Genomic DNA, 26,974 nt, shown 5'->3' on the forward strand with positions numbered 1-26,974 from the left:
ATCCCACCCCCGTAATCAACAATCATGCGGTGCACCCTGTCGAGTGAAAAAAATGCAACCGCCATTTTGCAACGGTGCGGTCGGAAAGCAGTGCACTCAACTAGACTTAATAAGGACCGATTTTGAAATCAAAATCGACTATTTCCTGCTACGTTGCATGGTGATGCATATAAACAGTGGCATTAGGGCGCGCGCGAGAGCTTTCAATCTGGATCTCTGCTCTCTCACACACACACAGCGCGGAGCATCGCTAACTCACCGCGCGCGGAGCAATTGTGTTTATATCGCAGCGCAGGCGGCTTGTTTGCCATTTTATGTTGTTGACCTTTTCAATTTGTCATAAAGTCAGCCGGTTTATATGCGTGTCGGCCGCGTTGCGATTGCGCGGCTCGCATTTCAAAACGAACTAATAGTTAGAAAAGCGAAAATGTCACTATGGCAGATGATGAGAAATCATCCTTTCTGATCATTCAGATAATTTTTCTTATTACCATCATAGGATAAAGGGAAACTTCCCGTTATTTGTGGTTTTCAAATCTCAAATTGAAGCTGTTTTTATCTAGATTATCGAAATATATCAAATTCACCTGTTTCGAAGCCGCCAACAGATGGCGTCACCATATACTTCCGATTTTTAGGCACTTGCGCTGCGATTTGAGACTCAATATCCTGCCATACTGTGCATTCTTTACTTTATATGCTTTCTTTTGACGTGCTAAAAACCAAAATCAGCTAAGCCAATCGCCGTAGAATCGTGAAAACCACTAATTTTTTAAATAACAAATTTTTCTGACGTTACTACGGCGAATGGTTTGGAATGATTTTTGTTTCCACGCAAATAAAAAATTAATAACTATAATTAATAATTAGAAGCAGAATGAACAGCAGCAGGATTCAGTCTAAAATAGAAGCGGAAGGTAATTAAAATCTATTTTCCTCTGCCCGATATCCCGAAAAAGCCGTTTGAAGCAGTTCTGCATTCGACCAACTATTAGCGAAAGCAGTGCAAACATCAATTAAAACACGCACTCCGGTAATTTTATTTATGAAATCCTCGAAACTGGGAATGGATTTAGATTAAACCCGAAATTTGATTTAAACAAGGCACGAATCACAATTGCTAACGAGAGTGATAATTAACTCTTGCACCACTTTGTGCGCGAATCCGCTCAATGTAACAACAAAAGCTCACGGCGGCGCGCTGATGGCGATGCATAATTCTGCTTGTGCGCCGCGAATAGCACTCATTCTCACTGCTCTGATGCGTAATTTGTGCGTATTGCTGACATTTCGCCACGATAATTGCGTTAAAACACAATACATCCTGGCGTGGAAGCGGCAGGCGCAAAACAGAGAGAACACGCGCGCAGCATCCTCTTTTGCTTGCGTGTGCCTGCAAATTTAATTAATGAGTGAAATTCAATAATAATTCATGATGCTGATCTCATCACAGAGCGTTGTGCGTAGTGCGTTGCGTTCTACGTACATGCATGCACGTGATTTAATAATTCGATTGTTGGCCAATTAAAAATACATCAATAAACAGGAAATTTCAATTTACGACCAGTGCGTGCTCTCTTAATGGAGCCTCGTGCATTTATTTAGCGAATTAATTCAAGTACGCTCCGCAACGTTGGGAATTTCAGTTGCACGTGTGATGGAAAGTGTGACTTTTGCACCACAGCGTCACCGGAAAAGCGCGGGAAATCCCATGACAGGTCCTCCGAATCTCAACTTCCCGGCTGCCTGCGCTGGACAACTGCGTTTTTCCGCCATTCGCTGACATCATCTGCCGCGAGTTATTTATGACGCGCCAGTTTTTCCAGCAGGACGAGTGCGAAAAAAGTTTGGCGTCCGAAAAAGCGCCGCTGCACGTGCTGCCATATAATGAAACTCTTTTTATGCACAAATAACACACACATGCATGAAATACAAGCGGAAATTCCTTTTTATCGCTAAAAAAGTTGTAGCCCGAACTTTTCCCGTTCAAAATACTCTTTATTGTGATATGCTAACTTTTAATCCGAACAACTTTGCCGCGAAAGCGACGCCGAAAATACTGCCACGATTTTCTAGAAAAGCTGAATCGAGAAATTTTAATTAATTTTCGAGAGAAAAATAAATGCAGCGCGGCTGCCTGCTGGCTGACGGCGAAATAAAAATGCATTTCGCAGCGCTGTACCAAAAGAAAAGAGGCAGTGGCGGCGGCGAGCCAACCAACCCCCGCTTTAAGGGATGACTCACAGTAACCCCTCAACAGCATAGCACCAACCAACCAAACTATACCCCCGCGCGCTCACACATTATCGATCGCCTGTTCCAAGTTGGCGAAAGAGAGTCGTCAGGAAGACCATATTATGCTCGCAGCAACTCCAACTGCATAACATTAACAAGCCGAAATGAAAAACGACAAAATTTTACAACTTCCCCAATTTCCAATAAATATTTTCACCCGCGAGCTAGCCGAACAAGCTGGTGTTTGTTTACGTTCGAAGGTTCTTGACCCTTTGCGGCTTAAGCAGAGCTCAAAGGGTTATCCTCCTACTTTAAAGCGGCGAGGGCACTATTAAAATAAAGGTGTGTGGATCAGGAGGTACAAAAAACGCAGCCCTCGGGGAGGCAGACCGAGGCCAGGCGTCAGGAGGAAGGGTATCGCGCGTCTGGTCGGAGTTATTACGTATTTATACAGGTGGAACGCAGGGACAGGTAAAGGCGGGTTGTGTGTGAGTGTGAGTGAAAGAGAGCTGCGGGTGGGTGTAATAGTAGCTATAGTAAGGAGGTTAGGGTGCGGGCTGGGCGCGCGCGTTTATATTGCTATATAGGATTGTGTGGGGGAGTCTTCCTCCTTTCTTCTACACCAAAAAGGGGCGAAAGCCTGCTTTTACCCAAACCCCTCGCCTCGCCTCGGCTCGGCTCGCCTGCCGCTGAGGCAAAAGAGAATGATGTGTTTTGAGGTAGGTCGCGTGTTGATGTAATACACTATACCGAAGATCCGCTCTTTATGCCTTTTAATAATATCAAATGTAACAACAATAACAACTGCTTGTAAACCCTTGCTCCTAATCGGCCACGAGCGGCTAAAAGCCCATTGTGCGCGACAACATGGTCCTAATAAAAAAGGAATCTCAGCTCGCCCACTTTCTCTTCTGCCGGCTGTTTGCCTGTTTATTAAGACCTGTCTCTCGCGAGGCACCGGTAAATGGATACGTACAACCCCACGCAGACAAATGATGACCCAATTGGGGGAGAAAAGCGTATCCTTTTGCACCTCATTGCACGAGGGGATCGGAATTTCGATTGTCCGTTCATTATTTTTCAACCTGATTCAAGGAAAATAGCTCCTCCTGGTCGAAATTGTTTCCCAGAAAGTTTGTCCGATCAATTTTGCCGGCTAATTCATTTCCGCGGAGCCATTCCGTGCTAGTCTGTCATCGCAGCGACGGCGACATATTTATGCTCGGCAGCAAAACAATAAATCACGCCCGACCAAATTATCAAGCACGCGAATCCCATGCTAATTAATTTATTATTACCGCCCTCAGCCGGCAGCAGGGGATGCTGCAGTCCTGGTGAAAGGGGCAATTACTCTATTACGAGCCATTTTGTCCGCGGCCCTCGCGCCGAAAGGGTTGCTGTGCTGCGAGTCCTATCGTGGCCACCCATCAGCCCGGCGGGCGTTTAAAAACGAAACACACTCGGCTGGAAAGGCTTTCATATTTTTCTTTTTCTCAAATTAGCCCCGGCACGGGAAATTTCAACCCTTGCACGAGTGGAGGAAAAAATTACACGCCGCGGCAGGACTCAGGAGCTGTTCTTTTGCCTTTTTTTCATTTTGAGCACGCACACGCATGAAGTGCAGCTCTAGTGGCAGCGTCGGGGAGGGCAGCGGGGGGTGGTTTTACACAAGAAGACGCGGGCGGGGGGGGGGGGGGGTGGTTGGTGAGCGAGCGAGCGAGTATGCAACGCTGCATGCTTTGCACACATACACACATTTTCTCTCTCTCTCTCTCTCTCTCTCTCTCTTTCTCTCTCTCTCTCTCTCTCTCTCTCTCTCGTGGCGATGACGACGACGACGGCGGTGGCGGCGACTTCGGGGCGCAAGCGTCCTCCCTCACCCCCTCCCCCGGCGCCCCCTGCCCGCCCGCTTGCTCGCCAAACCGTGTCCCATGCACCCGCTCGCCGCTGCGTGGATCGCGTACATAATGTACTCGACTCGTGTACATACTCTCGCTGCTGCCGCTGCCTCTTATGTACCCACCCCCAACCCCCCGGCCGACGTGCTGCACCCCCTCCCCTCCCGCTCATGGAGTTTCGATCGGCTGTGTTGGGACGGTGTTGCCTACTTCTCTGCTACTGCTGCTGCTCATCATGATTTCGGTCTCCGCAGCTATTATGCTGCTGCAATTTGGCTTGCAGGAGCACAACTCGGCTGCTGCAGTCGCCACTCGCGCTTCTTCTCCCTCTCTCACGCTCTCCGGGGCTTCACTTTCGCCCGCCCGCCCGACCGCCACCAAGTCCGTCCGTCCGTCCGCTCGGCTGCCACTCTGCTCTTTAAACAGATTCCTAGACGCTGAGGCAGTGAAATGACCGGGCTTCGAATAGTTTCAAAGCGGGATTTGCCAATTTATTCGCGAGTGGGCACGATAAAGCGGCTCGTAATTGCTTGTTTGACGCCGCGGATTACAGCGTGCGAATTGAATTAGTAGTCGCTGCAGCCAAAGGGAACTAATTACCAAGCAACTTGACACACAATTTGCTCTCTACTGTATGGATTTATTTTCCAAGTAATTCCGCGCGCGCGGCCCACCAGCCACCCTGCAAGGCAATCAGTGCCGATCGAAGCGGTCGGCCAAATTGAGCGTCACGGCGCGCGTCCTCCCGAAAGCAAAATATTGCACAGCGTGGCAATCACGTGTGTGAGAGAGCGCAAACGGGCAAAAAGTCAATTCCGCTGGCTGCGTGGCGTGGCGGCGGCGCAAAAAGCGCTGGGTCATGTTTCGTGATGCCGCGCCATGCACGCTTTTGGGCTGCTGCCAAAAACCGAGAGCGAGAGAGAGAGAGAGAAAGAGAGCACCGCGCTGCTGGAGTACAACGTGGTGTACAGAGAGTGAGGCCATGTACTTGCGGCGGCGGCAGCGGCGGAGGCGGCGAAATTTCATTCTGTAAAAAGCGAGTCCCGCCCGCTCGGCAACCCGCCCACCCGTCGTCGTACTCTTACAATACGCGACATAACGTACTACTTGCTGCTGAAAAGATGTGCGCTGTGACGTTGCAATCATATGAGAGCGAGGCAGCCCCGCGTTTTATCCGCTGCCGTTGGGTGGTGGTGCCTGTCCGCCTGGTGGCGCCCAACGGCAAAATCTAAGCACCCGCCCAACCCGCCACCACCCTTGCTAGTGTAGCAACCCTCTTTGATACAGCAGGCACGCTACCCGCGCGCTGCTCTGTATGAATGACTGGGCTGGCTGGCTGGCTTGCTTTTACGGGGTACTCACGCCGCCGTTGGTTATTATTTATACATATAAAAACATGCGGCACCCACCACGTGCGCGCCCAAAATACGAGCGCCGAAAGCGCGCTTCACCGCAAATTTATTGAGATCTTGTCGTCTCGGAACGATTAAAATGGCGTCACGGCACATCGCGTTTGCACCGAGCTGCGGCCAGACGAGCGACACATGGAAAAAAGCTTGGTGCCAAATATAGAATTTGACGGCCGACCAAAATTTTTTCGCAAAAATTCTTTCATCTATGATTCAAAGAGGCCAAATTGGCGACCGTCGATGGAGTCTTAAAATAATTGAGCGCCTTTCTTTTCAATGGACTGCGCCGGCAGGGCTAATTTCGAGTTGAATGCCGAACGATTTTGTGCGCCACCATTATCGGATTTTTCTTTTCGCTCGCGCGCTCGCCACTGCTGCTGTCAAAGAGAAAAGCGAGAGTTGGAGCTGCAAACCGCGCGCAGAACGCCGCGTGCATTCGCCGCTAAGTTATATTCAGAGATCAGTTTTGGCACCCTTTCGCAAAAAGAAGAATAGTTAGCAATGTTTCGGGCAAAAGTAATGTGCGTGGATGTACGCCAAGTTTCATGATGCGGCGCGCGCGTGAGAATGGGGATGGAACGATAAGCGTCGCCACATTTTTTTATAAATATATGGCCCCGTATTAAAATAAAACGAGTCGCCGAAAAATAAAAAATAAAAAAAAAACGGAGGAGAGAGGCGAAGAAGAGATCTCTGTTCAAAGAGCGATATCTTTGTATGCACCGCGCCACCATAGCTGTCATAAAAAGGAGAACTAGATGATGGGAAAATTGTGGTGCTCACATCAGCGGCAGCCCAAACAATAAATTCGAGCACTGAGAGAACTCCAATTGAAATGCTAAGCGCTAGTTTTTGGCTATTTTATTGCTGATCTCATGCTATTTACTTCGGTTTAACTGACTGTGAGAAAAATTACTAGAATGATGGCCGCCTCCAGGGTCTCCGCGTGAAAGTTTGAATGTTTTTACTTGAAATATTAATAATGACAATGTCGAGAAAGAGAGAGAGAGAAACTACTTCACTGCCCGCCACGAACATAGCGAAATGATCTGATATCCACGGAACTGCCACCAGATCAAGATACTGTCATCGCTTAAAAAGGATTGATACCGCAAAACCTTGGAATATGCTTGTTGCCAATGCATGAAATCGTCCCTTAGGATTCAGTTGAAGCCAAAATTGACCTAACAAGAAGTGTAAAATTTTGAGAAAAGTGGCTGCAAAGTTAGCACTGTCTCCTTACTTGAAACCTTATTTTATTTCACAACAAAGAGTTTCCATAAAAGGTTTCGTACACTGTTGTACAGATCTCGACGAGAGGAATCGAAATCTGCCAAAAAAATGTGGCTAAGCGCTGAAAATTTTGGATAAAATTAAAAAAAAACTGTAGCAAGTTCCTTTATTTTATTTATCGATCAACTGCTGATTGGATTTAAAAATTCATGTATATTTTTAAATTGTTTCGAATTGAGTGTAGCCCTGTTCTTCATTTCGAGTTTGCTTGTTAATCCTGACCTAACTGAAGACTCTATAGGAGCGGCAATGTTTGAATAGGCCGCGCAAAGAGACGACGCAATCTCTAAAAAGTTGTATCTTTCAAATTCCTAACAAAATTAACCACCAAAATTGTATTCCTTTTGAGGGCAAAAATATGAATGAGAAAAAAAGAGTCGGTGTCCTACCTTCTTTTCCGTGAGCTTTTCGCAGCGGCGCTGCTTGCAGATCTGGTGACTCTTTTCGTTTCTGCAGGGGGCGCACTCGCCGCAATTGTCCTTGCGCTGGCAACCGATACATTCACCACACCGCTTTCGTTTCTTCTTGACTGGCTTGTCCGAGCCGCCCATCTCGTTGTCGGACGAGGAGGCCTGCTGCGGCCGGCGGAAGCCGTCGTCCATGTCCACGCTGGAGCCGGTGCTCGAGACGGCGGCCACCTGGCCCGAGCCCTCCGCGTTGGCGATGTCGCTGTCGGCGGAACTGTCCAGCGAGGACACGCGTGCTTTCCGTCGCTCCTTCTTGCGCGAGTCCATGCGCGCCGGCGGCATGCCCTCCTGCTGGCCGGCCGCCATGCCCGGAAACTTGAGCTGCCCCATGGCCATCTCGGGCGTCGGGGCCATCACCTTGTCCATGGGCGGGTATTGTTGTTGTTGTTGTTGTTGCTGCTGCTGCTGCTTCAGGTCGTCGAGCGGCTTGAGGTGGTAGGCGGCGGGAATGTGCGGGTGCGGCTGGACCGGATGGTGGTGCGGCGGCGGCGGCGGGAACTGGTTGGGCTGGAAGCCCGGCTGGCTGTGGAACAACTGGATGTGCCGCTCGTCCATCATCTGCTGCTGGATCTGCGGAATCTCGCGCGCCTGCACCGGCGCCGGCACCAGAGGGTAGCCTCTGGGTGGCGGCGGCGGCGCCACCACCACCGTCGTCGCCGGCGTCAGCGTGTGGAAGCTCGGCAGGCCGGGCGCCGCGTCGGCCGGCACCACGGTGGCGCCGCCGTTGTTGGTCACCGGCTCGTTGAAGGCCGCTGTCGTGAACTGAGACTGGAAGGACGGCAGCTTGGAGCTGCTGAAGGCATCTGCTAAGCCACTCGCGGCCGCCGCGTGGGCCTTGAGCAGCTCGGGGTCGGGGGCGCCGCCCAGCTTGCTCTCCCACGGCCGGTAGCTGGGGTGCGTCGACGCGTGGTGCAGGATCGACGACGGCGTGATGATGGCCTCGCCGGTCAGCTGGTTGCGGTCCAGCAGCCGCCCGGACAGCCCCTCGCTGTAGTAGTCCCACGTGTTGGGGTCGAACAGGCGGTTCTCGGTGCCGAAGCCCTCCATCCTGTACAGGCCGTCGATCGAGCTGAACGGCGGCAGGCCAGACCTCGCGTCCGCCGCCGCCACCGACGCGTCCGACACCCCGCCGCCGAACTCGTCCTTGTAGGACGGCGGAAGGCCCTGGTAAAAGCCCCCGCCGTGCGGTGCCAAGGTCTCGGCGCTCTGGCTGGCGCCTTCACTCATTCTTCCTCATTCTAAGGCCTGCGGCCCCCTGCGAACAAACCGCCATCGGCCAGTTATTTACAATTCAAATTTTAAAAACAAAATAAACGCCATTTGGCAATTAAAAGAATGTTTGGGGGGTTTTATCATCGCATTCAGTTGAATTTGGTTTAAAGCAAAGCTTGAAAAATATTTTTACTTTTGTATCTGATAAAATTTTTAGTGTGGAACTCCAGAAATTTCCTCGAAGCTAATATTCTTTATTTCGCTCTACTAGTTTCGGCTTCGACCCGAAGCCCTATTTCGTGAAACAGAATACGAATAATCTCATAATTCAAAAAGGTATAACATTAAATCAGTGACAGAACAATTTAAATACAAATATCATGAAGTTACAAAAATTTCTATCTACCTATTTCAAGAGTAAGCAGTTCTTTAATCCTCAAGAGCTAACAATGAAATGAATTCACATCCGCATTTTGTTCATTTTAAAGCCACCGTAAAATTCCCCAGATTGCCGGTTAAAATTTTCGAGAAATTCGGCTCAAAAGCTTGAATACTAGTAAAGCGGAAAGAGTAAATTGGGTCCTTATTGTAAAATCACGATTTATTTTTACAACTTTGTTTCTCAAAATTCGGACACAAGTAATTAGATCGCGACGAGAGCGATTGAAATCAAGCGAAAGTCCATAAATATTTATTGGCCCTGATTTTGTTAATGCAAATTGTAGAGATAAATTGTCGCTAATTTTAACAAACAATTAACCCAATGAACTACTTCCTATAGTCAACAGAGCAAAATGTTCTTTATTGTTGGCCTGTAGCGCTCAACTTTTAACGCTTTTTATTTTGTACGTAAGAATGCGTAAAAGAAAATATAGGAATTTAAAAAAATAATAATAATAAAACGATTTTGATTTATACAGAGTAGTCATTTAAAAAATTAACAGATATGTATTTTCATTGAAACCTTTAACTACACTTTTCACTACTCCAAATTTTCCAAATTTTCTATCAAAGAAAGTCAATCTAAATCTAGTTATTTAATGTTTTGAATAAACAAAAACCATTAAAGATTAGCTAATCGTATCCAAAAATCATTTAAAAAGAATGAAAAGAGAATAGCACAGTTTCTTCAACTGCTTCTCCCAAACATCACGCATCAATCTATGAGAATTGTATTTTTTGCTCAAAATATATGAAAAATGATCTTGCTACACCTATTTTTCAATTTAAATCCTTCTCATTTTAATCAAAGATGGATTACTAAGTCAGTATTAAAACTATTTTACAGTAAATAAAGTACAAAATAACTATTTAGAAATTGCTCGGATAAAAGTCTATTTTTAAACATCTTTTTTTGAAACTGATGCTGGGTTGAAATGAAAAATGGATGCGAAAGTAAGAGCGCGCTTTGGGAAGGAAAACAAAAATGGTCCATTCACGCTGTTCACTCCCACGGCGCAGCTGCACTGCTTTTGTGTACATTTCGTTCCATTCCGCGCGTCTTGTTTACAACTTAGTTTTAAGCCAGTTCTAGCGTCCTCTTAGAAAGTTACTATTATCATTGCAAACCTACTTTCGTTTTCATTGAAACGAATAGTTGAAAAACTTGAAATTTCAAGCCGCTTTAAAAAAGCTACTTATTATTGATTTATTAACGATTAATTAACAAAAAATTATTTATAACAGGAAATAATGGATTCGTTTATGGTGAAAATAGTCAAAAAGTTGAAATATTGAAAACCGATCAGATCTGACGTTTGGTGGAAACAAATTTATTTTTTAACAGAAAATATAAAAATAAAATAAATGGACCCGTAGCGTGTCGGTGAAGCCCGATCGCGCTCAAACACAGCTCGGGTATTGTTGTCGTGGGCGCGCACATGCAGTTCGGTCGGCGAAAGCGCGTATCGACTGGGAAAAGCAGTCGGAAAATCGCAGGACGCACGAAACGATGAATGAAAGTGGGTGTGAAATGGGCATTTGAAAGCGGAAAGACTCACATCAGGTGCGACGTTTGCAAATCCTGCGCTCAGCGGGCCCGGTCGTTCGTTGCGTGTGTCAGTCGGCGAGAGCCACCCCGCACAGTGTGCTCTATCTTTCCTGCGTGTATGCCAACAACGGGCAGCCTGTGATTCGCGTACAATACGAGAGCCGAGTCCGCTAGAGGGCAGAAGCGAGATCCCGGGAAGTGGGGGTAAAGTTAAGGGAAGTTTGCGTGATGCCCGTTTCTTAAAGCATTCGCCAGCTGGCGTGTATAATCTGGCGTCCTGTCCCAACCTTAAAGCCGTGCGTTCACAGCTACGGAATATTATATCTATTTTTTCGTTTACCTCTCGCGTTCGCTTTCGTCCGTCCGCTGTTCGCGCGTACGCCGAATGATAAAGAGTGAATAAAAATTCAAGTTCAGCCAGCTCGTCCGTTCGTGGCGTGCCGTTGAACTTGAAAATTAATGCTCGTTTCCGGGTTGTCTAAATTTCGTGTGATATTTATTTATTTTATAGTTAATATAACAATTCTTCTCAGAATCGACCGTTGAAATTTATTTGGGTGAGGTTTATTTGAGGTTTTTAATCAGTTCTAAAAATAATTTAATTTTGAGCTTTACCAAATCGATGCCAGAAACAAAATTGAATAGTAATTGATGCTCAAGTATTTTATGAATCTTCCTGCAAACATTTTAGCGCGTGTCACCTTGCAGCACGGATGCTACACGCAATTATGCAGCCGGCCACTCTTGCATGCCACGCGAGTTGCCTATGCGCAATTTCACTTTCACTCGCGCTGCTGCTCCCATGCCACCTATCGCGTCAACTGAACACTCCTCTTCCTGTCCTGTAAAGAGGCGGCGTTTCCACCGCGCACCAATAATTATTGCTCTCTCCGCGTGTAAGCGTTCCAATTTATTGCGCGTATTTACTATTCCAATCACAACATTTTGCGGCGATTTTATATAGAATTCTCAGAAGTTACTTCACGGACATCAGCAAAGTGGTTGTTGAATTTTGATTTTTGCGGTGTGATTTCTTTTCCCAGGTGAATATATTTTTTATTTGAAGTCCCACCGATGAGACACGTGCATTAAATTATTTCTATCAGAGAGCATTTTGAGTATTTGATATGTTGTTATTGAGAAGTTAGGATTCTATTAAAGCCACAATTGACAGCACTGTAAATTTTTTAGTAGAGTGTCTGCAAAGTTAGCATGCTTTTCAAACGGTGAGGACTGTCTACTTACTCGAAATCCTATTTTATTTGATAACAAAGAGTTTCCCTAAAAGATTTCTTACGCTGTTGGATACATTTTGACGAGAGGAATCGAAATCAGCCAAGAAAATTTGGTCTAGCGCTGGAAATTTTGGATAAATACTTTTCAGCAATGTCCTTTTTTGATAAATGCAAATTGTTTATCGATCAACAACTCATTGCATCCAACAATCCAAATAATTTTCAATTGTCGCCTTTAAAAAAAGGTTCAGGTAAATTAAAAACAATATTATAAAACTTTGTGCAGCAAATTTATTGCAATACAACAATTATTTTGAACAGATCATAACTAAATGTAAGCCTAACTAGCTTACACTGAAAGATATTCTATTATTATTTTAATTTTTTTATCAGCGAATAAAACCCAGATAAAATTTTTAACCATCCAATAAATATTTCATCAAAAATTACAACCCACGCTTTTTAAAAGTAACTGATATGAAATCTACAGCCCTATTCGCAACTTAAAAATTAATTACATCATAAGAACACCTCGAATTCTTATTTTAGCATCTCATTATTTGCTTTGATCCTCTCAATTATTTGTGGGTACAATTTGACAAATGCAGCAGTGAGGAAACCAGAAGACATCCGAGTAGAGACGGTCGCCTGAACCTTCGAGTGCGACCAACCTTTTCTGCACGTACTGCTGTTGGCAGCTTGAGGTGTAGCCGTTCGGGATTGTGCACAGTCCGTTGCATTGGTTTGACCTGCAGGCGAAATTTGCAATATGCTAACTTGGCCTTTGAGGTGGTGACTTACGCGCAAGTTTCACTCTTCACCAGCTGAGTGTATCTGTCATCGACCTCGTTGATATTTACCACGTACATCCAGTTACCCCTGTTGTTGAGGGCCGCCCTCGGCATGATGTAGGATGAAGTGGTGGGACACAACTGGGTCGCCCCGTTTGGCGCTGGAGCCTGCCTCTTACTTCTCTTTTGCTGCTGTTGCTTGGTCGCCACAGACCGCGAGTATCTAAATTTATTTATTGGATGTTTATTCTCACACTTTGTCATACATAAATATATACATAAAAATGTACCACAAGTCAATTACAAATGGAAATAATGTGAGAAAGGGCAACACTTCAAGACCGTCTTTGACGAAGTTTCCGAGCACATCAATCGATTCTTGAGGGTCGAATTAGGTAGCGTGGATATTTTTTCTGACCAAAAAGTGCAGCGCGACGTTCGATCCTTTTTTCCCTAAATGCGAGAAGTGCGCATGCGTCAGAGCTGGTTTTTTATCACTTGCGAACGAGACCGCCTGCACAAATGACTTCTTTGTCAGATCCAGCCAGCTCTGACGCATGCGCAGTTCTCGCATTCATATTGTTTTGGCGGGAAAAACGTTCTACTTATACTACGCACGTTGCGCTGCACTTTTTGGTCGGAAAAATTATCCGCTTTACCTATTTCGACCCTCGAGAATCGATTGGTGTGCTCAGAAACTTCGTTAAAGACGGTCTTTCAGGAAAACAAGGGACTTAGGACAAAGCCGAAGACTTCACACATTAAAATCTTGCTACCACATGCAGGTAGAAATCCATCATGAGATTTTGCAAAAACCAACCTGTTCCACCAGTTGTCTGACGGTGCATACTGGTTGTTGGGCAGCAGGGAGCTGAAGTAGGAGGAAGGGTAGTACGGGGTGGAGGCGGGCGGAGCCGGAGCCTTGTAACGCCTCGCGTTCGGGTAGCCACCACCGGCGTTGGCGTTGGCAGTGTAATTTCTGACTGCTTGCGGGTAGTAGACAGGGACCACTTTGTTGTACGACGAAGTGGGTGGACCGTAGCTGTAGGACGGTGGCGAGTAGGGCTTTGGACTCCTGCCATTTGTTTCAAATTGGTTTAGCAATAAGATTATTCACTCGTTTGACATACCATCTAGTGAAGAATTCGTCTCTGCTCTCGTCGCTGAGCAGGGTATTGAAATCGTAACCCCATTTTTCAATCAAGTAACGAATGAGTTGTCTGAAAATACCAAAACAAATCATGCTTTTCAAACATTTCCAGAAAAATTACGCATTCCTGATGGTTGAATTGCGTTAGACATCTGAATCCCTCAGTGGACAAATCGGCACAAAACCAATCAGACCAATCAGAGAAGAGAGTGGTTCATTGAGACAGCAGCGCCAAAGTGACAAGGCTCTGTCGCTTGACTCGCTTCCGGTGGCTGTCGCAGTGGCGTTGCTGTCTCAATTAATTAGCCAATCAGTGAACTGGCCACCAGGGTTCTTGACCAAAAACCGCCCAATTAATGGAATATTCGACCGAGTGATTCGGCCGCTAAACCAAATTAAACGATTGTTATTAAATAAAAAAATGAAATTTCAGTGTCTTTGCTTTAAATTAGACATTGAAATGCCTTCGCACGCTTGCTTTTCAGCTGATTTTGTGTTCGTGACATTGGCCTCGAACTTGACTATGCTATGAACTCATCAAGTGCTAGAAATGCAAACACACCATTACTCTGCACTGTGCCGTTTGCTTTCAAAACTTTCTACCACATTGATTGCAGTGGAGCCAACTTTTTCCTTTATACTTAACCTGCTCTTTTTGACCTGGCACGGATTCATTAAGCCTATTTGATCTGCATCGCATGAAAAAGTAAGAGATTTAATTTTCTCCGCGAGAAAATAAAAACAATCTTGGCAAATAAGTAATGTAACCAGAACAACGTGATTAGTCAATTTGTAGTTGTCAGCTTGACAATAATTATGCTCTATGGGAATCAAGTGTTGCAAATGACGGGTATGTTATGCACCTGCTCACTCGTGTGGAGCAATGTGTGTTACCATTACATAAACGCATTGCAGCTCGTATCCCACGCATTTTAACGCCATAAATAATTGAACATGTTTCGGGTCGATTGCACCGCACCTTGAGAGGGCAAAAAACTGGAGATAATTTTTCTTGGAAGCAGCTGCAATATTTTTACGCGTAAAGTCTAATCAACAATATGCGGCGCGCGCGCGGCTAAAATTATCTAATTAAATGCCACACACCTTCAGCGCATTGTTTGGAGAAGGGGGCAAGGTCAGCGGCCCTAGTGGAACAATGTGCCTGGGGATTTCACCGTGCGCGCGCGCTCACGGATAATAATCCGCCAAACACACTTTTTATCAGCAAAAACGCACTACTCTATCTTGTGTGTCGCATTTGGCAAAGTGTATATTCGAAACACGGAAAGCCCAATCGGGGATTTCCAGCGGGGACCTTGGCCGAGCGGCCATCAGTTATAAAAATCAACGAAAAATCTGACAGGGCGATCTGACCACAATTAATATCGGCATAAAGAGAGCGCCGTCATCATGTCAAAAAGGGCGTGACACTCGTGCACGGTGACCATGGTTTGTTTGGTGCTGTCTCGTGGCGTGCCGGAGGTCGGCTCCCCTTAGCCCCCTTGCTTGCCTGCTTGCTTCTTCAGAGCTTTTCTCGTTAAAACGCGGGCGTTAAAGTCTCCTTGGTGTCTCACTCACGCAACGAGCGATACGAAATTGCATGCACGCTTCACGCTGCGATTTTCAACGGCGCGACCCCACACCGCAGCTGCTTGGGCAACGTATTCTTTCTTCAAATAGGAACCGTGGAGAATGACCCTTTGAATGTGGTGCAGAAATGCTTCACGCTGTAAACGTCTCTAATTAATTGTTCCCCGACACGCGGACGCAAAAAAATGAATACATTTTCGCTGCAATTTCCTCCTCGCGAAATACCGCACTTTAGAAATTTTAAATCGTTCGTTACGCGCGCCGAGACCACAGCTTTTAGATGGATTTTCAAGCTCATTATCTATCTTCCTCGTTAAAATTTATAGCAGACCTCTGTTAATTGTTGAAATGGATGCACCAAGGCTGAATTTAGCAAATGGCAAGGTTTTTCTGCCGATTTTCCTTATATCAATTAGCGCGCAACTCTTACACTGGATAGTGCTCGATGGCGTCGCACGATGTTGAGCCAGGTTTGGCGCACGACGGCACTTTCCCCGGCGGGGCTGGCAGGAAGGGGTAGCTGCCGCGGCAACCACCGTAGTGCTCGCACTGGGGGCTGCTCTCCGCTGGCTGCGGGCCGCATACGAGGACGGCCAACAAAAGGCCCAGAGCACACAAGCCTTTTGCCTGCAACGATCAGATGAAATTCAATTGAATCACGATTTTAAATTAAAAAAAAAATAATTGTGAAACGCAAGAGAAAAGCGTGGAAAATGTGTGTAATTCAGTTGTGAAGAGTTGTTTAAATATGATGTCAGGCGCGAATGAGGAGGCGATTAATGACTCTGGCGAATTATGACAATTGCCGCAACAACGCGAATTCAACAAACTGAGAAGGTGAAAGTAAAAGTCACAAACAAAGGGGATCGCTAGTTAAAAAGAAATCAATCAAAATTTCCGTTGCTTTTACTTTCTGCCCTACGGTCTGGCAACGGTGACAAAGTTTGCATTGAACCAGAGATCAAAATAAGAGGTAAAAGTGATACCAAGAGATCAATTAACTAAGATGCATCAGCAGAATATGTGACTCCAAGCGGAAGCGAGATTGATCTTTATGATACGGGTCTGCAAAGTTCCCACAGACTGCAAGCACGTGTCCATTACTCATTTCGCAAAAATGAGCAATTTCCTTTGTTTGCATACGCTGTTGCGCCAAGCTTGGAATTAAATCATTTGCCATTTTTTCCTCTCGTGTTCAACAAACGTCTTTCATTTTCACACGAGCCAACCTGAAGAGAGCGCGTGAAATTTGCATATACTCAAAAGTAAATTAGTAACAATGCGAATGCGCTTTATTCTGGTCCTAACGACGGTCACGCTACTCATTCAAATTTTCCCCAGCGAGCGGGATTCCCTCTTAGAAAAATATCTAAGTAAGCTGTGGTTTGAACGAGCACTTTTACTCTCACTTTAGCCGCGTATGTAATGGAAAATATTAACAAAAAATTATATGTTACTTCATCATATTGAAGCTGTAAGGTTTTAAAGATAACTTTTTATATGATTAGACGGCAAAGAAAGAGTTATATATCATTCTGCTATTGATCAATTTAAAATATTCAAATAAAAAAATATGCACAGCGTGCAAAAGATTAAAATTTGGTTTAACTTATTTCAAATCATTTAATCATATCAAAATTGTTATTTTTTCAAACATTAAACTTAAATCTAATTATTTTAACGACTTACGGCTTCTTGTTAAATCCATCCGTTTTCCCTTTTAAAAACTTCGTGGCGGTCACGTGCTACCAGGGTTAGTCTGTGTGGAGAGCGATTCTAATTAGCGTTGTAATTATTTAGCAATAAATTTTCGCCCTTGCAAAACACGAAAGCATTTGGTGATATGATCTTCTTCTTGGCTAATGTGTGTGTGTGGCGCCTGCATTTAATTTTTTGCTCGTTCGCGGCAGAGATGAGATCAGTGCACGCGGAATATCGAATTAGAAAAGCAGCCCATTATCAACACTCATCCTTTGACCCATTTTCTTCCGGGGGAAACCCGAATCGCTTTTTTGTTCGATTTAGATCGAGAGCTTCTTTCTCACACCGCATCCTTTCTTTTCATTTTCTTTTATGTAAGATCGCGCATTTTGGACTCCTTCCAATCACGCCACTTGGGTCTCAAACTTTCTTTACTCTCTTTCATGCAAACAAAATCTACTGATCTCTTAAATACCGTGCATGAGTGAAAACTTGTGCCAGCACGAAAATTCTGACAGTGACGAGTAAGCCATGCAAAAATTGAAATTCCATCCACATTTAGTTTCAAGAAGCGACTTTCTTTGCCGCAAAACGCGGGCGGACGCTTTATGACATGCAGGAGATGCCGATGCATCGTGGGCCCACGTTATTCGCCCTGCAGCGCCGTTTATGTTTTCAAATCATGCGCCTCCGACGACAGATTGCACGTTTTATAACATTTTATGTTTTATGTGCATGCATGCAATGGGTGTGCCGCCGCTTTCTGCCATTTCTACTTTCTTAATTGTATCTTATTAAACTTTTTTAGCTTTATTAAATATAACAACGCAATTTAGTTGGTTCTAAACTAAGCATTCCCTCTTCTTGCTTCTTGGCAAGGTTTCAAACAACAGGTCTCTGTTGCCCTTAAATGTGAAATACGAGTCTAATCGAAAAATTGTTGTTTAATTAAATTGCTACACAAAGGAAAAAATTTATTTATCTTGGTTAGCTCAAAGTAGAGCTGTACAGGCCAAAAAATGGAGAACATTGAGCATAATTGAGTATAATGTGAAATTTAGCTCTAAAATCAAGACGGTGGAACAGTCAAATTTCAGATTTTGACAAATTTACCGAAAAAATAATCATTTTTCGCTAGATTTCGATCCCTTTCGTCGCGATCTATCCAATGGTGTGCAAATTTTGAGAAGAATTCCTTTAATTTGGAAATAAATAGGGATTTTACAGTGAGGAGACAGTGCTTGATTAGCATGCAAACTTTTGAGCCAATTTTCTAGCAAATTTAAACCGCAACCTCGAAAATTTGTAGCTTCTCTAGATAGAAGGATTCTTTACCTTAAAAATTAGTTTCTTGCTGAGCTATCAAGAAGAATTGCTTCAAAAACGATTAACTTTGAAATGTCAGTTACAAATTGTGCGGGCTATAGAACCCGCAAGTGCAAATCAATGTATTTATTTTGAAAATAAGCAATTAATGCGAGAGTTTACAAAGCGCACGAGTCAAAGCCACTCACCGGAGTCATGCTGGTGCACATGCGAGCGGACCGCGAGGCGTGAGTCCTTTGGCGACTAAAGTGCGAGGGTCCTGCTCGAGTCGGTAGACAGACTAACCTACTTGTCTTTCTTTCGTTAGCCGCGGTAATTCCGCCTCCACACATTCAAGGTGCTCCTTACTTTGCAATCCCTTCCACCCAGGTCCCGCGCACCGCGCCGCGCCGTGCGCGCGCTTTATTTTCTCATTTTCATAACAATCTGCATTGACGCGGCCGTCAATTCCACGCAATTGTTCGCATTTTGTGCTCGCGCACTCATCCATCTGTTTTTGCACTTTCACTTATAATTGTTCATGTTGCTGCATCTTGCGATACATGGTTGCGATGCATGCATTAGTTAGAATAAGAGAAGGAAGTGAATCGCTACTTACTTTTTACTTTCTGAACTAATGTAACTGATAAGTAGTGAAGTATAATCAGCATTGTTCTTAAGAGGTTGATGGAACGTAGGGAAAAATATTTACTCATTGTCAGCTTATATTATTCGGTTTATTCATAATTTCGCTAGCTTTATTCGTCCTAACGTATTACCACTAAACTCAAGCCATGTAAAGTTTTCTGTATTGCCGATAGAGTGAGCAACCCGGCACCGTCACAAAGGAAAAAAAATATACGAGTGGGACCTCTTTCCAAACGCCAGCTTTGCTCAATTTAGTCGCCAGCTGATGTCTGGTTTGGAGCAGGAGAACACTATTAAGCTTAAAAAACTTCATTTTTTGAGTTACAACTTAACTGACAGCAGTTGTAGTGAGTTCTATATTATTAAGGCTGTGAAATTTAGACGATCGACTGTTTTTTCTGAGCTTCCGATTGTTGCGGGACCATCCAATGGGCACGAATCATTCAATTTTTAGCCATTTGAACCAGACTTAAAATCATCTAAATCTGGGAAAACCGTCGAGAGCCTTTAAATACGCTAAAAACAGTCTACAACCGTCTAAATTGACTCAAAATCTGTTGATAAGTGCATGATTTTGCATCACCAGTAGAAATTTTCGCCAGCTTTAATTTTTTTCATGCAGAGAATAAAATGATGCTTCCTTTGTCATTGGGTTGGGTGGGTCCCAATTCAGACGTCCCTTCTACCCTCCCCCAAACCACCCCTTCAAAACTTTACCCAACTTTAACGGAAAAATGTTAAACTATTTAATATTCGCTAGTATCATTAATTTTTTTTTGCAATCTTCGTCTGCACTTTGATTTTTTATTGATAGGATAATTGAAGGGTTGAGGGAATAATTTGAATAATTTTTGACTAGAGTAACCCCTCCCAGTAGAGGAAAAGATATAATTCAACAATGCAGTCTATTTAAAATCGTGAGGGTTTTTTTAATTTTTTTTTCGTTCTTTTAGAACGTTGCGCTGCATTTTTTGGTCGGAAAAAATATCCACTTTACCTAATTCGACCCTCAAGAATCGATTGGTGTATGCTCACGATTAGAAACTTCGTCAAAGACGGTCTTTAAATTTGTTAAATGTCCAAGTATCTCAATGTGATAAGGATTAAGCTACAAAGAGAACGTCAGACTGTAATGATTGACATAATACATGTTCACTTATGTTTAATCAATCTTCAGTTGAATGGACCTTACACTAGAAGAATTTGTGCTGAACAGCAAAGCCAGAATTCAAAATGAATCTTCCGCAAATTTTGGCTACTTCCGCACTGGACAACGAGCTGAAAAGTTTGAGTCATTTCAATAACCCAACAGAAATTATTTATCATGTTTTCCAAAATTTTAGCGTCTGCGTTTTCGTGGCTCATTATTCGTTTGCAAAATACAAAGAAAATGCTAGACTTGGAAACGAGAGAGATGTGGCAAACTTAAGAACCACGTTTGAAACTAACAGACAGTGTCGATTCCGCGAATGGCCATCTCCGCGAAAAAAGGACTTGTTGCATTTGCTGTCGGACGAGAAGAAGATGTTGCAATCTTTCAACACAAATGGTATCGCAACTTATTATCACGCCTTAAGATGATATTCTATTAAATAAATGTGCTTACAGACGCCCCTGCAGTGTTTGTAATTTTCATTCTGTCCCACGGATCGCGAGATGGCCTAATTTACACAGACCACAAGACAGAAGGAACCGACTATGACAATTTTACTACGACTGAGGTGATTGAGGCTGTGAAGAAAAATAGTGGGCTGGAAAATAGCCTTAAACTTATATTTTTCGCGGTAAATAAAACTAGTTTAAAAACTAATTAAATTACCCTATTAATTACTTCAGTCTCTATTCATTATGTTTGTATTTCAGCCCTGTCGCGGTGAAATAACGGACGTTATTCATTCTGAAAATCAAAGCAACGACTTCAGAAACAATCAAAACTCGTGCAGAATTATCAATTTCCCAGATCGCGAAAATTTCGTGGTGATCTATTCTACAGTAGAAAGTAAATTGTTAACTCTTATCGATCAATTCCCTTATTAATACGTGCATGAATTTCAGCTACAAGGGCAGTGCGAGATGAAAAACAAGGCTCTATGATTGTGCAAAATGCGTGCGCCGCATTTAATAGCTTGATAAAAGACTGTCCTTTAGAGGTGGTGCTGAACAAAATCCAAAACAAAGTTCATTTAGCAATAAACTGCGCGGGGCAATCGCCGGAGGTCAAATTTGTTGCACACAAGTCATTCACCGTGAGCAAGTAGCAAAAATGTCGCGTTTTTAATTTAAAAAATTAACCAATTTCCTAGGAGTGAAACTATGGTGGTTGCGAGGGATGAAATCAGCACCGATGCCAGGGCAAATACTTTAAAAGTAGTGAAAGAGGACCGGTCTCAGTTCTTCTCTTGGCTTTCGCACATTCACGCAGAGCCCGTGCGATCGCGCTGGGCTGCTGTTATCAGCGACTCGAGAGACCAGAACGTGGATCGATTGGAAAACGTGTTGAAGCACACTCTCGATTTTGACACTCTAGTTCTGGACAATACAGTTTCTAATCTTGAATGGATTTACAAAAAAGGTTCCGTATTTAATTTAACCGTTCCAAATTTGAAGTGAATTTCTAGCTTTTGGAGAACAAAGTGACGTTGGTTGCATTCTTCTGTGTTTGTTTGCGAAAATTGACGTTGATGAGAGCAATGAAATTGTTATTTCGATTGGAGGTCAGAGGGTGACTGCAGGAAAAATAGTGCACCATTTCATCGGCCCTGATAATGAAAAATGGATTGGCAGGCCGAAACTATTTTTCTTCATAAACACAACTATTAGTTCAGACGTTTTAGCCAAGGTTAGTGCTTACATTTTATATTTGTATATCAGCTGAATACTCGTCATAATCTCAGGATGAAACACTGCAAATGCGGGCCACAAACCACAGCGGCTGGTTTGTGGCAATTTTGCCTAACAAAGGTAATTTTAGCTGACCACTTTTTCCCCCGGAAATAATTTTTAACTTAAATCTATAGACTGCATTGAGGTCCTATTGGAAATTTTACAAAACAAGGAACTGAAAAATGGATCCAGTTTGCAAGAGTTAGCGATGAAGCTACTTTCAGACGACTCGTCAGCACAAAAGAAACTACCAAAATCTCAAATCGCATCGACGCTTTCGCATTTGCTCGACTTTCCGGACTGGCCAATGCGCTACATACAGCCAAAATTGAACGTAACAGTCAGGAATGTTCCAACAAACGGATCAGATGTTGGGAAACCGAACTTTTGGGAAGATTTTGTACCTGAGTTTACAAGTGCTCACAGACGTACGTTGGGCATTAAATCGGTGGAAGTTGTCAAAAAAGAAATCAATTTCGAAGATCTCAAAGCCGATTTAAATGGTAATAGCGACTCGTATAGCGTTTACGTTGTGGCATCGCCTCCAGGAAGCGGAAAGTCAACTTTGGTTCGTGAGCTTGCTTATTGGGCCAACAAAAGCGCCATCAATCGCAGTGTAGCCAAAATCAATCTTCTGGACCAAATCGAGTATTTTGAAGAGAATGAAGACGACGTTGACTTGCTTTCCTTTCTCAAGTTCGCCCTTGAGTCAACTTGGATCAAAAATATTTCGCCTCACGTATTGAAGGAGAAGCAAATTGTGATTTTCCTGGACGGTTTTGACGAAATCTGCCCATTCTACAGACGCGAGGGTTTGAGCCTCATCAAGGAAATAGCCAAATCTAAAATTCCGCTCTTGATTACAACAAGACCGCAGGAAGAGGTAAATTTATTTTCTGCCCTGGAACACGTCTCCACGACCAAAGTTGAAATAAAGCCACTTGAGAGAAACGAGCAAGTGGCACTGCTCAAAATGCTACTACGCAAAAGTGAGGATGAATGTACGAAGATCCTAGATGATTTCGAAACTCACGGCGTCCAAGATATTCTGAAAAATCCATTTCACCTTTCACTGATAGCAGAAAACATCGTCCCATCGAATATCAATCTTTTTGCTGTGTATGGACAAGTTGTAGAGAAGAAAGTACGGCAAGCAATGGTGCAAAAAGAGTCGTATGACGAAAAAAGTAAAATTTTCAACGCAAAGGTAAAGCGCCGAATGAAGTTGCTGCAAAATGTTGCAGTGGATTTCTTGAAATCGCTTAAAATCCGCAAAATGAGCGAAGACGAGGTCAATGAAGTCAACAATACGGGATTGCTCACTATACTTCCCAACAAAAATGTGCGTTTTGTGCACCAAACCTTTGCTGAATTCTTAGCGGCACAGCATTACGCGGCAGAAATTGAAACTGGCAAATTGGAGGAAAGTTCCTTCTTCAGCCACGAATCGTTTAAGCAAAGCAGGGCGTTTATCGACCTCCGACTGGGAGTTGCAGACGCTGCTTTGAACGAAGGGTTAACAGCTTTTTTAAGGAGACATTTAAATGCACCCTTACTTTCAACGATTGTGTCTGAAAATTTGGAGAAAATGTTCAAGATTGTGTGCCCTTTCTTCACGTTTTCTCCAAATGAAAAGGAGAAGATTTTGATTGAAGATGGATTCGCTGCTCTTCAAGCAGCGTGCAAAACCAATGAAGAGATTGGCCTGGTGTTGTTAGAGATGTGTTCTTCAATCGAAAGTGAAAGCAAATTTTCCACGCTTATCGAAGATATTGCCAAAAACAATTTTCTTCGTCTCTGTAAAGCACTGCGAGAAAAATGCGCGGAGAGCTGGACTTCTCAAGAATCTAGGAAAATTATTGCGGCGAATTTGGCATCCGAGAATGGCCACACGGAGATGCTCAAAATGTTGGTTGAAATTGGAATGAGCGTCAATCTAAAAGACAGGTGCGCATCTTTTTTTGTTGCGAATGAAAAATATAAAAATTATGTGAACTTTGCAGATCCTATCGCAATGCCTTGCACTACGCGTGCGAAGAAGGACACGTGCAATGCGTCCATCTGCTCGTGGAAAACGGAGCCCGCTTAGAGGAGAGAGACGCCGATGGCAACACTGCCCTCTTGTTAGCTGTGAAATCCAGCCATGCAAGTGAAAGCATTGTGCAGTTTTTGTTAGAGAAGGGAGCTGATCCGACCTCTGCGAATAATAAGAAAGAAACAGCCCTTCATTTGGCTACAAAGAAAGGGAATGTCGCAATAATAAATTTGTTACTGAAAAAAGCGCCTGCGATCGTTGATGTGAAAAATGAAAGAGACCAAACAGCGTTGCTCCTCGCGTCAAATGTTGGAATTTCCCGCATTCTGATAGAAAACGGCGCAAACGTCCAGTCTTGTGATTACGAATTGCACAACCCTCTTCACACAGCGTCAAAGTCAGGAAATAATGAAGTTGTTCGGTATTTACTTGGATTGGGACGCTTAAATGTTGATGCACACAACATCAATGGAAGCAGCGCTCTTCATTTGGCTGCCAAAAACGGACATTTAAAGGTGAGATAATTTTTATTACCTGTGCTCAGCACATACCGTGAGGGGAGTGGGTAACGTGAGGCCCGAGTGGCCGCAGAGGAGCTTGGGCTCATTGTGGCCATCTTTTCGCCTCCTTGCACCGAGGTCTTTCATTGGAACGCCAGACATATGTCCCTAATGCTAAAGGGGCGAAATCCAGCGCCTCCTACCCGCACGTTGAGCTATTTGAGAATTTCATCGTGTCACTTTATTAACCACTTCGTGCCATCTCTGACACTGGGCAGCCAGTATTAGATCCTTGAGAACTACTCAAATATCTCCCATGCTTTGAGAATTACGGAAATAATTTTTGTTAAGTGCAGTTCATCCAGAAAGCATGAAATTCGACTTTTGGCAATGTTGATAGTTGACTTGTAATTGGGTAATCTTCATAATTGCAGATTTGTGAAATGCTGCTTGAAAGTGGTGCAGAAATCGCGTTTAAGGATGCAAACTATTGGAACGCCTTGCACTGGGCCGCGGTGCACAGTAATCTGCAAACGATTCGCTTTTTCTACCAAAGAGACGCGGCTCTGGCTAGGCAGAAAACGCGTCAGAGCGCTTCCGTTCTACATCTCGCGGCAGTTAACAGACATCCCGAAGTGCTGCGATTTTTCCTGGAAAGTGGCGAGAGCTTTTTATCAGACCTTAACGAACAAACAGTGGAAGGGTTGACGGTCTTGATGTACGCCACCGCTCGAGGCCACGTGCCTGTGGTTCAGTTTCTGTGCAGAAACGGCGCCGATGTCTGTCTTAAAGACGAGAACGGCTCAACAGCTTTGCACTGGGCCGTCAAGATGGGAAACCCAGATGCTGCCCGGTTTTTGCTGAGCGTAGAGCCAAAACTCGTGCTGGACACAAAATTTCACGGGGAAAACGTCTACCAATGCCTGAGGTCGGACGCCAATTTCGCCGAAGAGTGGAAGTTCTTGTTCGATGCGAGCTTGGACAATATCATCACTTCAGTGGACAAGGCCGGCTGGAGTGTCCTGCACGAGACAGCCAGCGCTGGATCGATTTCAAACCTCGAGTTTTTACTTCAACTTGGCTGCTTCTCCGTGGACGACAGGACAACAGACGAAAGAACACCTCTGCACCTCGCCGCTTCGAGAGAAGACGCTCAAGCCTGCAAACTGCTCCTCCAGAACGGTGCAGACGCAACATTAGTCAACAATGAAGGAAGCAACGCCCTCCACTTTGCCTGCGAAGGCGGCAATCTGGATGTGCTGGAACTCTTGCTGAGCCTTGGCACCATCGACCTGAACGCGAAAAACAAAGATGGAAACACAGTTCTGCATCTTGCCGCAGAGAAAAGTAATTTGCAGGTAAATAGTATACAAATTTCTCAAGTATTTTTTCCCAAGGCATGCGCACGCGAGCAATAGATTTGTTTTCGTGTGCGCATCCGCATACTAGGCCCTTTGTTTAAGCAGAATGGGCCAATCAGTGGCGTCCGGAAATTTGTCCCTTTAGCCGGCTGGGGTAGCGAGAAAAGCGGAGAATGAGCGCTGTTCGACTGTGTCGCCTACTGCTCTTAGCCAATGAGATGGCGGGATCGAGTCACGTGATTGCTCGAACTGCTTCTCGCTGGGTATGAGCACATGTCTCTACTGTCGCCTGCATAAGCTGTAGCTCTTTTCCCCGACAAAAAGGGGCACTTTACGAATGCGAATTTCTCGGTTGTTTTAGTTCCCGCGGTCATGGTTTCGACTTATGTTGTAGATCAACTCGTGCGCTTTCGTTTGACACCAATTGAGACACGGATGGCTGCATTAATTTTGACACAGAGCCGCTAACGAAAACTCATTTAACATGGGGAAAGATAGGGAAAGTGGATCTGCGCAGGGCGAACGCACGCCGGCCCGCTGATTTGCGCGACTCTCAATTTCAATTAGTTTCCAATGCGTCAAAGAACTTACAAAATTTAATGTTTAAGCAAATGATTTCAAGCAAAATATATATTAATTTACAGATTACCCAGTATTTGCTTGGGTCTGGACAAGTTTCTGTTGACGAACGCGACAAGCGTGGATCAACAGCTTTCCATCTCGCAGCCAAATTCGCGAGGGTAGAAATGTGCAAACTGCTTTTGACTGGCGGCGCTGATCTCTACACGGAGAGTGACAACGAAGTAAATGCGTTGATGATGGCGTGCAACGGAAAAAATTGGGAGGTGCTCGATTTTCTACTGCAGAGAGGAAATTTTGATCTGGAAAAGAGTAGCTTTGATGGACGAACCGCGCTGCACTTTGCTGCGGCATCTGGAGACCTGAGATGTACGCAAATTCTGCTCGCAGCCGGAGCAGATATTAACGCCAAGGATTTATGGAATCGCACACCAATCCAGTTGGCCGAGTTTTATGATAGCACCAAAGTGGTCAATTTTTTAGCAGAGAATGGCGCCCTTATTGAAAATGAAGAATCAGAATCAGAGGGCGAAACAGATGAGACTGCATAAATTAGTTTCTTCTTAAAACATTAAATTTCATATATTTTAAAAAATAAGCCACTTCGTCAATTATTTCAATCTACATCTTGATACCAAGAAAAAGGAAATTATTTTCATCATTGGAATGGAATTAGTGGGCAACAAATTAAT

The 26,974-nt window shown here is 44.3% G+C and overlaps 3 protein-coding genes across 6 annotated transcripts in view; 1 reads left to right on the forward strand and 2 right to left on the reverse strand.

Moving 5' to 3' along the window:
• Positions 1 to 10,650, reverse strand: part of Tet (Ten-Eleven Translocation (TET) family protein) — a 59,863-nt gene extending 49,213 nt beyond the window's left edge. For all 3 annotated transcript variants that reach the window (XM_065484979.1, XM_065484978.1, XM_065484977.1), the window contains exons 1-2: positions 10,515 to 10,650; positions 7,225 to 8,557 (exon numbers count right to left, since the gene is read on the reverse strand). In XM_065484979.1, coding sequence (XP_065341051.1) covers positions 7,225 to 8,529 — 1,305 coding nt within the window. In that variant the 5' untranslated portion in view covers positions 8,530 to 8,557; positions 10,515 to 10,650. The remainder of the gene's footprint in view (positions 1 to 7,224; positions 8,558 to 10,514) is intronic.
• A 1,357-nt stretch (positions 10,651 to 12,007) lies between these two features.
• Positions 12,008 to 18,684, reverse strand: spz5 (spatzle 5). The gene is made up of 6 exons (XM_065481868.1): positions 18,486 to 18,684; positions 15,701 to 15,897; positions 13,661 to 13,750; positions 13,351 to 13,605; positions 12,541 to 12,753; positions 12,008 to 12,488 (listed from the first exon to the last, which is right to left on the reverse strand). Exons 1-6 carry the CDS (start codon positions 18,627 to 18,629, stop codon positions 12,314 to 12,316), a joined length of 1,074 nt encoding a protein of 357 aa, XP_065337940.1. The 5' UTR covers positions 18,630 to 18,684; the 3' UTR covers positions 12,008 to 12,313.
• A 467-nt stretch (positions 18,685 to 19,151) lies between these two features.
• On the forward strand, positions 19,152 to 26,893 carry LOC135938275 (uncharacterized). 2 transcript variants are annotated; one of them, XM_065481865.1, is made up of 13 exons: positions 19,152 to 19,271; positions 20,102 to 20,209; positions 20,268 to 20,473; positions 20,533 to 20,708; positions 20,788 to 20,923; positions 20,980 to 21,178; positions 21,228 to 21,496; positions 21,543 to 21,763; positions 21,819 to 21,885; positions 21,942 to 23,754; positions 23,811 to 24,357; positions 24,777 to 25,700; positions 26,348 to 26,892. In XM_065481865.1, exons 2-13 carry the CDS (start codon positions 20,106 to 20,108, stop codon positions 26,831 to 26,833), a joined length of 5,148 nt encoding a protein of 1,715 aa, XP_065337937.1. In that variant the 5' UTR covers positions 19,152 to 19,271; positions 20,102 to 20,105; the 3' UTR covers positions 26,834 to 26,892. The 2 variants fall into 2 exon arrangements, with proteins under 2 accessions (XP_065337937.1, XP_065337938.1); XM_065481866.1 differs by lacking the exons at positions 19,152 to 19,271; positions 20,102 to 20,209; positions 20,268 to 20,473; positions 20,533 to 20,708; positions 20,788 to 20,923 and having other exon boundaries at positions 21,057 to 21,170; positions 26,348 to 26,893.
• The last annotated feature ends 81 nt before the right edge of the window (positions 26,894 to 26,974 follow it).

The sequence above is a fragment of the Cloeon dipterum genome, chromosome 3, assembly GCF_949628265.1.
Source record: "Cloeon dipterum chromosome 3, ieCloDipt1.1, whole genome shotgun sequence".
NCBI lineage: Eukaryota > Metazoa > Arthropoda > Insecta > Ephemeroptera > Baetidae > Cloeon > Cloeon dipterum.

Excerpts from the sequence above, each read along its gene's own strand:
- spz5 (XM_065481868.1), bottom strand. The coding sequence starts at position 18,629 with ATGTGTGGAGGCGGAATTACCGCGGCTAACGAAAGAAAGACAAGTAGG. Across the intron at positions 13,606-13,660 it reads GACGAATTCTTCACTAGATG|GAGTCCAAAGCCCTACTCGC; the intron begins GTATGTCAAACG and ends AACAAATGGCAG. Across the intron at positions 12,754-13,350 it reads TCAGACAACTGGTGGAACAG|ATACTCGCGGTCTGTGGCGA; the intron begins GTTGGTTTTTGC and ends AAATAAATTTAG.
- LOC135938275 (XM_065481865.1), top strand. The coding sequence starts at position 20,106 with ATGGACCTTACACTAGAAGAATTTGTGCTGAACAGCAAAGCCAGAATT. Across the intron at positions 20,924-20,979 it reads GATCTATTCTACAGTAGAAA|CTACAAGGGCAGTGCGAGAT; the intron begins GTAAATTGTTAA and ends CATGAATTTCAG. Across the intron at positions 23,755-23,810 it reads AGCGTCAATCTAAAAGACAG|ATCCTATCGCAATGCCTTGC; the intron begins GTGCGCATCTTT and ends TGAACTTTGCAG.